Here is an 11,807-nt window from a genome sequence, read left to right on the forward strand (position 1 = left end):
CGTTTTTGAAAGGGGCAAGGGCACCGGGGCATTTTCTCCTCGGTAAAGGGCACCCTATGAGGAATTTGTAAATTTCTACTATACATGTAGCATGTCAGGGGCAACAAGGCAATGACCAGGTGGCATGGAGGCAATCGCCGTTGATGCCTATGTGAAGTATTAGGCCTGGGCGCTAAGGCTTCGAAAAACTGTGATGGTATGACCTTTTGACAAGTCTTTTTTAGCTGTGACCATTTTCAAAACCACGGCTTGAGCTTAGACTTTAGGCTAAAGCTTTGTCAGTTTAAGTTCAGGACTTCAGACATGTAGGATGGAATAAGAGTTATGACATTTAGCACTGAAGAGACAAGAACACGTATATATTATATATATATAAGCTATGGATATTTTTCCAGAAATAATTGCAAATTAATTGTGAAAAACAGCAACGTTTAACATTTTAAAAGGATGCAATGGGTGTATTAAATATATAAATTTACAACTGTTGATCTTTGTGAACGTCTGTTTGTTTCTTTCTACACCATTGAGTGTCGAGTCCTCCAGTTTAACAACAAAAATTGATGATTGAGGCCAAGCATGACGTTCTTCTTTGATATTTACAGATATTGTTTTATTTACCCTCAGAAGCTTCAGCCAAATTCACAGAGTTGCTCATGTCAGTTGATTTTGGAGGATTGAAGCTTTTCCCATAATGGATTGTCTGAGATCAAGGGTTTACGTTCATGAAATAAAACAATCAACACACATTTTTTGATTTATAAAATATATTCTTCTTTCTTCTGAAAACATCTCAAAATTATCGACACATTCACACAATAATAGTCCTTGGTAAATAATGGAAGATTTCCTTATCCTGCCACCACTTTTTCCACTCATTTGCACTTAAAGGAATATCTCCATTGAGTCAATGGGAGACTTTTGGGACGCTTGGTGGCAGCAGACTTACCAGGTAAAATCCATTATTCTCAGTCATGTGTGCACGCTCAGAACTACGTAAACAATGGAAATTTACCTGGTAAGTCTGCTGCCACCTAGCGTCCAAAAGTCTCCCATTAGATAATAATTTATTATCTGAAAAAAAGTCGCATCCCCTTAAGGTGATCCCCTGGCTGCCGCTTCCCAGGTTGTATCACAATTTGGAAGTGACCCCTGGCTACACGGCAGTTAACGGTTGTATGGTTCAGACTGGCACCCCTGAACAAAGATATTGACAAAATAGGGAGACCGCCAAGGTGCCAATATATGGCTAGATAGCTCAGTTGGTAGAGCGCAGGCACGTTAATCCGGAGGTCGTTGGTTTGAAATCCCACTATAGTCAATTCTTTGTTCAACCCCACAAATCAAACTAATTTAATTTCTTACAAACAAAATCCTGGTGGCAGGATACGGACATTTCTGTCAATAATATACTGCCTTTAAGTCCGACTACAAATCCTTGATATTATGTACCAATTGGAAGAGACAATTTTGGTGGTAGGGAAGAGACAAATCTATTTTGTTTTTAACAGTAATTCTTTGGGCAGTTTATGGCTGCAGTAAATCATTGCCAGTTGGGGAAATGAAATGAAATTTTTGGTTTTTGTACATGAAATTGTTATCAATTTAATGCAGTTAATTTTACCCAAATTTAACAAGAATTAATAACCAAATTATGAAAAGTGAGAAATTACTTTGCTCCTGAGAAAAAAAAAATCAAGAAAAAAAATGTTCCTTCACAAGAAAAGCTAGTCAATGTTAACAACCTGAACTGAAGAAAATTACTTGAAGCAATGCACAGCAGCGGAGTTGAACAGAAAATCTTTCCTTTAAATACATCAATTTGAGAAGCATCATCTTTCCTTTAAAAGGAATTTGAGATCATGTGCTTGAGGCAATCAATCCTCAGTAAACAAATCTGTATCTTATTTTTACTGTTTTTTTTATAATTCTTTTCATTTCATGCTATTAAGTCTGGTTGTGAAGACCAGGAAAATAAACTTAGCCAAGAACCCCACTGAGAGAAGACAAGGACGGAAGTTAAAGTTTTAGATGTGGGAGAGTAAACCCTCACCATTCGATTTTGCCAAGTAATTTGTTGGTGCTTCGAAGTTGCTTCCCCCTCATTTTTTTCACGAAAAGAAAAACAACAATTTTAAAGATGATGCTTACTCGAAACGAATAAGCGTAAACATTTCTGAACAAAATTGTTACATGCAATAGTTTGTAATTGGCTGCTTATTATGGTTCAGAGTATCAAATGAAATTTGATAACTTCCTCGGCTAAAAGAAAAGGACACACTTTCAATATTTTCAAAAAGTCAGGTGATGCAAAATTGAAATCAAATTCAACTTTGCCTTTTGATGAAGAGCAGATATTTTGTAAATTTGCAGCAAGAACCTGAATAAAGTTACACCCACTTAATTGTCCGATTTAACCCTGATTGTTGTGACAATTGGTGTCAAATTGCAGAGATGTTTTAAAACGAGAAATGAAGTCTTAACTTGTGATTCTTGCTCTTAACTGTTGCGTCCATTCAGTGGCTGTGCCGACAGCTTCTCTTAACCCCCTGTGAATGTCAATGCAATGCTGGTTGGACTTGTCACTCTCGCAGTAGAAGTAGACTCCGAGACAGACGGCAATGAGGGTGATAAACAGAGTGAGAAGGACCACAAGGCAAGAAGATCCTGTGGGTCGGCGATGGAAAATAGATTTTAAATGTGGAATGCAGAAAGATTCATAGCGCTGCTTAAAGCCATTATACACTTTCAGAACAGAAAAAAAAAAAAATAATTCACAGATTTACAAATAACTTACAGGGTTTACAGAAGGTAATGGTGCAAGACTTCTCTTGAAATATTTTTCCACGAAATGCTTTACTTTTTGAGAAAAGATTAAAACAATTATCAATTCTCGATAGCGAGAATTAAGGATTTATTTTAAACACTTGTCATGACACGGCGAAAAGTGCGGAAACAAGGGTGGGTTTTTTTCCCTTTTATTTTCTCCGGACTCCGATGACCGATTGAGCCTAAATTTTCACAGGTTTGTTATTTTATATATAAGTTGTGATACACGAAGTGTGGGCCTTTTGACAATACTGTTTACCGAAAGTGTCCAATGGCTTTAAGCAGAATATTGCCTAACAATTTGCTGCAAGTAAATGGGTTTTATCCAACCACCCACTCAAAATTTCGGTTAAAATGGGTTCATAATATAATCTATACACTGAAGGACAAGGTAGTGCCTCAAATGAACCAGATATTTGACATCAAAGGTCCCCAACATCAGCAGTTTTCAATGGCTTTTCCTGCATCAGGAATGAAATTCATCTTGGCTGGCCAGCTGGGTGCATTTTCTACTCTTTTTCATTTATTAATATATTTATAATTGTTCAAAACAAAACACCTGAATTTCGACTTTCAGTTATTTCCTTTGAACCACCCACCCACAAACAAAAAATAAGAACTCTATGAAGTTGGACCCAGGTTACAAGAGGGTAAAAAAAATGATACTATTTTACTTCCTGATTTTATTATTTCCCCAGAATCAAACAAAATCAATGCTGATGATGCATATTAAATCTCCAAATGTCAACTTTAACTTACCTGATTTAGTTTGAGCTGGTTTGTGTTGCACACCATTGGCCTTTTGTTGGGAAGCTGTCACAAAAAGAATAGAGAATATTAAATCTTTATTGACATGGTTCTGACCTTAACCAATAGCAGACAACGCCATCAAACACAAGCTTGTAACAGTATCATTCATTTGAAAAGAGAGGCAGAATGTTTTCACTAATTTAAGACACTGGACACTATTGGTAATTGTCAAAGACCAGTCTTCTCCCTTGGTGTATCTCAACATATGCATCAAATAACAACCCTGTGAAAACTTGAGCTCAATTGGTCCTCGAAGTTGCGAGATAATAATGAAAGAAAAAACAGCCCGGTCACACAAAGTTGTGTGCTTTCGGATGCTTCATTTCGTGACCCCAAATTCTAAATCTGAGGTCTGGAAATTAAATTCGTGGAAAATTACTTCTTTCTCGAAAACTACGTCACTTCAGAGGGAGCCGTTTCTCACAATGCTTTATACTATCAACCTCTCCCCATTACTCGATACCAAGTGAGGTTTTATGCTAATAACTATTTCCAGGAATTACCAATAGTGTCCACTGTCTATAAAGAGATCGCACTCCTTTCACAAAACATAATGGCCTGACGTTTGGACCCTAGCAAAACCTTTCTGGAAGGCTAATAAAGAAAAAGACTCTGCAAGGGTCAATTAACTATGTTTTGTTAATATAATGGGTATAAATGGCAGAAAGGTAAGTACCAATATCATTATGGTGTCACAAAGTAATTAAAACGCATTTGGTGAGTAAATTTTTGCAACCAACCCTTTGCCATCTTCCTTTCTTTCTTCTCTTCCCTCCTCTTACTGGCCGCCATGGCTGCCTCGTACTCTTCCGTCTTCTGTTGTCTCTCAAGTTGTTTCTGGAGTTGTTTCTCTTTCCTCAGAGCTTCTAACTTCTTCTCTCGGTCTGCTTGTTTGGCTGCAGCTCTCTCTTTATAAACAAATAAAAAGGCAAGAGTGAAATATGGAAAAAACGTAGCACTTTCAGGGCTAAAATTTATGGCATGGGTATTGGTGTTCCAATCATCAATTCAACTCAACTCAATATTTTATTAGTCATGTTTAAAAGTACATGAAATTCCTTTTCCTGGTGTGAAAAGTATATATAAAAATACTTGAACCACAAGGCACACAACTCTAAATATTTACAATGAAAAAAAAAAGGATTACCAGGCCTTCATTTTAATAAATCCGAGGAGAGCTGTAAATTGCTCTCCTTAATTCAAGAAAATGAATTGAGGAGAGCGTTTTGCTCTCGCTAACAAAACCCAAGTTTAATGAACACGTACTCAAGAAAATGAACACAAAGTTCACCAGTTGTTTAACTTTTTCTTACTCAATTTAATGAGTTTACTTTAATCATGAAACAACTTTTTTGCAATCAAAATGAATGTTTCGATAAATTAAATAGACCCCACAATTATGTATATCCCCCAGGCACCCCCCCCCCCCTAAAAATAAAAAGTTTGGTTATCCGCTGTTAATGTTGCCACCCTTTGAGAAAAAAAAGAATAGGCCTAAGTACAAAATATGGCAGAGAATGAAATTGTCTTAACTTTATAGTAACTGCTTTTGTGAATTTGCCTAAAGATAACAGAAAAACTGTCAAAAAAAAAATTGTGTCCGCTATTTTTCAATTATTTTGTTATTTCTTGGGGCTTGTTTAATACTGTAGTTGTCTGTAGCTCTCTCCAGAGCAAAGAAACATTCTTGTCTGTGGCTGTGCACATCGGCACCGTAGTGTGTACATGTACGTCAGCGTAATCCGTATTGGTATTATGAAGCAGTGTGGGGAACCACCGACTGCTGCCGATCGTCGATCGCGCCACAAAACGACCGCGACTGATTAGCCTGCCTTGGTACGGCCAGCTTCACATACTGCACACAGGGCCGACCACGGGCCATACTTTTGTACACTTGTACTGGACATGCAGTACATAATTATTATACACAGTGCAAACTTATCCATATGCATGAGCTACAACACCATGTGTGCTTGTGATTGGTCTGGAAAAATATCTGCATACAATGGGTAGTACGTGGGATCTTCCATATGCATCAGTACGCGATTATGTGACTTGTGATTGGACCGGCGTTGCAAGCGCCAAGAATGAAGGACGCGCGCTGGCAGTAGTTGTTGCAATGGCGCTATTTAAAATGTACGAGGGGTTTGAGGGCTGGGCTCGAGAGCTGGGCGGGCGGGACTTGAATTGGAGCCAAAAATATCCTTTGGGTTGGGGGGGGGGGCATACAATTACTTGCGGGTGCGTTCGATTAGATTTCCCGGGTCGACCCAGATCTGACCATCCCCAGTGCGTATGATTAGCTTTGACGTCAAAGCTGTGTGGGCCCGAGTGAGACCCAAGTTCATGACGTAACGGCGAAAACTTTCTCAATGGCCACCATTTTGTGTGTAATTCAGCGGGACATTTTTTATGAAGTTTGACACACATTTTCGCCATTAAAACAGCGTTTTTGTGAGCAACAAGTATTTATTATTCGAATCAGTGTACCTTTTTATCACTGTGGGGGTTGTAAAAGTGTTTAAAGTTGCAGGTATATCTTGAGATTAATTATTTGACGATGTTTTCATGAATCCACGAAAAGTATCGGACGAAATGCACAAAATGGGAGTAGTTCCGGTCGGCTGTCCCTTGGCGTTCTATCTAGTGCTTGTCCACGAATTCTTTTATCCTGCTTGATTTTGTCGATATATGTCCGACAAACCTTACACCAAATTTTGGTTACCATGACCCGGTCATTTATTGGTGCCGTCTCGTAACCATAACTTTCCAAATTCCACCTCAAGAATGTTGATAATTGAACACTTGACATCTTGATGTCATAATCCAGCATAAGCAAACAAAATTTTCACGTCGAGCAGCATGGGGCTCTTACTGTAGTTTACTGTGCATGATCCCAGTTCCTTTCAATTGTTTTTACTCCAAAATGCGTTTGTCCAGCCAGGTGGCCGGAGATCCCCCCCCCCCCTTTACAGCATACTTTTATCATGACAAAATACTTAACCAATCATGAGCGTGTATTTGCGGTACCACTCTTTAGTGTAAGAGCCCGCCCACCAGTGTGGAATTCTATAGGCCCCACACAGATACGTCTGTGTGACCGGCTGCGGTAAACATCAAGCACGTGCGCGCAAAACACAACCAGTGTGGAATCGCTCACATTCGTCTGTGTGACCGGCTGCGGTAATCATCAAGCACGCGCGCACGCAAACACAGTCAGAGCAGACTATAATAGGACTCGTTTGCCACTGCCAACTCGCAACATTCAAGTGGCAGCAGGCTTATAAACTCCGAGATTCAAGCGGCTTATTTTAATCAACAATTAGGGTATTGAAAAAACATGCTCTTGTTAAATTTGTAAGGAGCGCTTTTTTTTGCTCTCCTTGGAAAACATTAAGGAGCGCGAGCGCGATCGCGCTCCTTTAAAATTATGGTCTGGATTACAAAATTACAATCAGAGAGAGAAGGCTGATAGCGGTCATGTGAAAGCTTTACAGTTACAAAATTGATGGGGAACATTTGCGGTAAAGCTTCGCTCGGCCCCAGCGGGCAGTCTATCCAGGACCGCCGGGATGGGCTAATCGCTTGCACAGATTCTTGTTCAGGAAGCACATCACGCGTACAGTGCATAGAAATATGGTGCAGTGTGAGTGTGATGCATGATGGGACTGCGCATTATTAAACCAATGTGCGTGCATGATACGTTTGCCCATCCCAGCGCCTTTGGTTAAAGCAAGGCGCTGGGGACGAGTGAACGTTAAAGCTTGCCGTTTGTTGGTAACCACAGGGGTTGGTACCAGCTGTTACCTCACTAAACAAGGATGGACTCAATGTTTCTTATAAAAATACTGACTCAGTAAGTTCTTTTTTCTTTATTGATAATTTGGCCTACAAATTGAGAAAATGGCCTATAAATTTGGCCTATAAATTGAATTTGTTTATTTCTTTTCTTAAACAGTTACTACATGTGTGTAATATAAATTCTGCAGAGGGTCCATTGATGAGTTTTAAAGTCTGTGTGGCACCAAAGAGCAAGTTCGAGCGAGGGACTATCGTTGACTATTTTTGACCATTGAGTGATTTTGCCTGGTACCCAGGATGTATTGCCTGCATAGGTCACCATGGAAACTTGACTAGTGGTTGACAAATGGTCACTGCTCGAATTTGCCCAAGGCTAAGACCAGGGAAACTAACGCAATGGCCTCTTGGCATTCCAAGTCTGCAGACCAAACTTACTTTTATCTTTTTCAACTTTCTTCTGTTTCTGGAGTTCAATGTCTCTCTGTATGGCACTCATATAAGCCACCACCTGTGAAAGGATCAAGATAAATTACTTATAAATGATCTACCAAAAGCCGTTTTGTGTGAGGGGTTACAAGACAAAAGCATTCAAGATGAAAATAACTCAGGGGAGCTGAAAGTAGGAACTGATATTCCTCTTGACCTATCCCTTAGGCACAGCTTTAACATAAGTCATTTACTCACTGAATGAGGCAGGGAAATATCACTGCATGAATGTAGAACCTAGAAATCATTATATAACTTTTGATGTAATTATTTTCTGGAGGGCAAAATTATCTTTAGATTGATGCACACATGCTTTTATTTCCTTTACCTGCATCATGGAAGCTTTCATAATGCAAATGACAGGCAGCCTCAAACTGTCAAGTGAGTAAATGGTTGCCCAGTGAGCAGAGGGCTGGGCGATTATTATTATTATTTATTTATTTTATTTTTTTTTTTGGGGGGGGGTCCAGTGTATTACTTGCCATCTAGTGAGCAAATGGCAGGGAGTCTTTGGGCGATCAAGTGAGTAAATGTCCAGACAGTTTTGGGTGGTCCAGTGAGTTAAAGGCAGGGCGGTTTTGGACAGCCCAGTAAATAAATAACCGGGCAGACTTCGGCGGTCCAGTGAGTCAATGGTCGCCCAGTGACCAAATGGCCAAGTGGTTTTATTTGGTCCAGTGAGTAAATGGCAATCCTGCAAGTAAGTGGCCTCAAATCGGTTGGATTGATATTCTTGTTAACATACCCTTTTGGCACATTCTTTGCACTGTTTATCATCTAAGCAGTCCCCAGCAATCTTCTTAAGTCCGCTGTCGAGATTCTCATTATCCTTAAGGTCCAGCCATTTCAGATTCCGAAGATTGGCAAAGCTGACTGGGAGATGCTCTAACTGGTTACCTAGACAATTGAAACAAAAATAGAATAAGGGGAAATTTAAACAAACTCATCCTACTTGGCAGTTTTACCAGGAGTTAATCTCAATGAATCCAAGTGAATTGGTTTATATGGAAAGGTTTGCAGTGACACCATGTAATGACTATCTCTAATGAGTTGGGGTGGTTCTGAAAAGAACCGTTCGTTTTAGTCCTAGTCGTTTCAACTCGACACTTCGATCAGTATGCTCTGATCGTCTTCTGGAGAAAGCTGGACTCTGATGGTGCATGCTGCTTTGTCCTTGCGGCATCAGGTTGGAGTCTCGGCAACGTTTAAACAAGGTATAATTAAAAAATACATACCTGAAGATTACCCAAATTCAAAGTTTGATATTTCATCCCCCAAAACGCGGAAGCAGGATTAGCTGTTGCAAACTGCTTACCAACCAAAAAGCTCTAGTAAAAACTGAACCAAAGATAAAGTTTAAAAAAACTCCTTCTTACCAAGAAGATCGAGGCGCTGAAGGTTGCGAAAGTCACCAAAGTTCTCAGGGAGGGAAGTCAGGTGATTTTTACTCAGGTCAAGCTTCACTATGCGAGTCAGCGTAGAAAAATTGTCCTGTGGCAATGCAACAGGGATAAATAGGTCAATGCATGATAAAGAAAAAATGTGTGAAATTTGAAATTTGTTGTGAAATCACGGATATGTGAGAGTTGGGTAAAAACCTGAACTTCTCCACATCAAGCACAAGATGTAACAACCATGATAAGGTCAAATTGACCCTCAGGAACCAATCAGAGTCGTTCATATCATAATGAAAATAATTTTACTTTTTTCCATGTTGGTAAACATTTGTATACAAGTATAATTACTGTACTTTATGTAATGGCTGAATAAATAATAATAACAATTGTCTGTATATTCTAATGGAATAAGAAACTGTCACTTTATTTTCATGACAAATACTCAAATCTCACTTAATGCAAATTACTATTATTGTTATCATGTACTAATGGTTTATTTTCTTTTGAATAAAAAAAACCTTACAAATTTAAGAAAATAGAAATTAACAATAAATGGGTTAAATCAATACACACACACACACACACAAAAGCTTTTTTAAGAAAATAAAATTATGCATAATCTGGTAAAAGCAAGCATCAAATACAAACACACAAAAGCATAGTTAAGAGAATAGAGATTATCAATAAACAGGCAAAGGCATACAGGCAAAGGCAAATTGAGTCAAAAGTTCAGGGTTGTGCCATGAGAGCCAGTCACATCACACAATGTTATTTCGTCATGTTTGTGCCTCGAATTGTGGACACTTTAAACCGTGAACCGCTTGGTAGGTAGGCCTAAAGGGCAGACAATTTCACCCAACCTTTAAGGCGTTGTGTACAGTAAGCCTCTGTGCAACTTCAGGGGTACGGGTGGATTTCACAAAACTCTTCCTAACTTAAGACTAATCTTAGGACTTAGGACGAGTCCCAATCCTGCACTGTAGCATGCAGACCTTAAGATTAATCCTAAGTTAGGACAAGTCACTCGTCCTAACTCGAGATAAGACGAGTCCTAACTCTTTGTGAAATCGACCAACCTGTAGTCTAATCTTAGTTTAGGACTGATAACCGGTCCTAAAGTACTAGCCTAGTACTCCTAGGAATATATCTGTGAAAACGTCCCCTTGCCTACTTTAATTTTGACCACCATCTATTGTCATTGATCAACACGACTATTACTTACTGGGAGACTTGTAAGCTGGTTGCATGAGAGGTCCAAACATGTTGCCTTCGGTAATGCTGCCTGCAAGAAAGATGGTTTAGAAATGTTGGCGACAGTTATTTCTTGTGATTGGGGTTGTAGCATTTAATAGAAGTGGAGTAAAAGTCAAAATCCTCTTTCCAATCTTAAGGATTTGTTAACGTGTTCCATTCTGCATCTTTTTTTTTTGAAAAAAGTACTTGACAAACACAAGACCATTTCAGAAATTTCTAAACTTTGTCAAATTTTGTCAAATTACATTTACAACAAAACGAGCACACAGATTTTCAAAATAATGTCTCTCTACACTTGCGGAAAAAAAAAAAGGCAAACAAAAAATATAGCATCCCCGCCCGCTTCCTTTTTAGAGGTTACTTTTTTTCTTGTTTTCATAACGCCAAGATACATTTTATTTCACCAAGGACAGGTTCTCAATCTCAGATTAAAAAGAATATTTTTTTTAAATATCCCAGCCGGTTGTCTTTAAAAAATATAATGGACGACCATTTTTGCATTTAAAGGCAAAGCTATTTCTTATAAAATCAATTTTTTTTCATTTTGACAACTTATTGTTTTATTATTTTTTTTATTGTAAAGCAGAAATGCTGCTTAGCAAATATTTTTGATAATTGACCCCCAAAATCAGTGGGGCAGGTATTACCTCAGTCTCTAAGTTGCAATGCAACATAAACATTAGACCCAGTAACTGGGGCGCTGTATTCCTTTTTCAAAATTTTGACATTTTCTGTCGTTACTGGGTCTACGTAAACATTCCATTGGCTTTTATTTTAGCAGGGACCCGTTCAGAACGGCGTTCTGTCTGTACTTTTTTATCAAGTTTGTGCGCTTAGTTACACCATGCTTACAGTCAAATTCAAAGTAACTTTTTAATTAGTTAACAGACACTAAGCCTTAATGACATTATGATACAATCAACATGATCAATTAAAAATTACAAAACAATAAAACAAACAATTTAACAAAAATACAAAATACAATCAATACAAGAAAATTGTATTTATAATTATATTTTTACTTATTCAAAAAACATACCAAGTCCTTAACAGGTACTTTAGTAAGGTCACTCAGGCTCAAGTCCAGCTCGTTGCCATCTAAATGGTCTCTCAGTGAGTCTTTCTTCATGTTTTCCAGAAAAGTTAACGCAAATTTAAGGCGGATGAATAAAAAGTTAGCACACACAGCTGTGTTTTGATGATACGGGGAAATTTTATCAACGTTGCACCTCT

At 38.5% G+C, this 11,807-nt stretch overlaps 1 protein-coding gene across 1 annotated transcript; it reads right to left on the reverse strand.

Moving 5' to 3' along the window:
- Positions 1 to 1,347: 1,347 nt before the first annotated feature.
- On the reverse strand, positions 1,348 to 11,804 carry LOC117294059 (leucine-rich repeat-containing protein 59-like). Its single transcript, XM_033776573.1, has 8 exons — positions 11,614 to 11,804; positions 10,543 to 10,602; positions 9,300 to 9,414; positions 8,669 to 8,820; positions 7,873 to 7,945; positions 4,377 to 4,544; positions 3,586 to 3,639; positions 1,348 to 2,664 (listed from the first exon to the last, which is right to left on the reverse strand). The coding sequence occupies exons 1-8, from the start codon at positions 11,701 to 11,703 to the stop codon at positions 2,477 to 2,479; spliced, it is 900 nt and encodes a 299-aa protein (XP_033632464.1). The 5' UTR covers positions 11,704 to 11,804; the 3' UTR covers positions 1,348 to 2,476.
- Between the last annotated feature and the right edge of the window lie 3 nt (positions 11,805 to 11,807).

This window comes from Asterias rubens, chromosome 8, assembly GCF_902459465.1.
Source record: "Asterias rubens chromosome 8, eAstRub1.3, whole genome shotgun sequence".
NCBI classification, from domain to species: Eukaryota; Metazoa; Echinodermata; class Asteroidea; order Forcipulatida; family Asteriidae; genus Asterias; species Asterias rubens.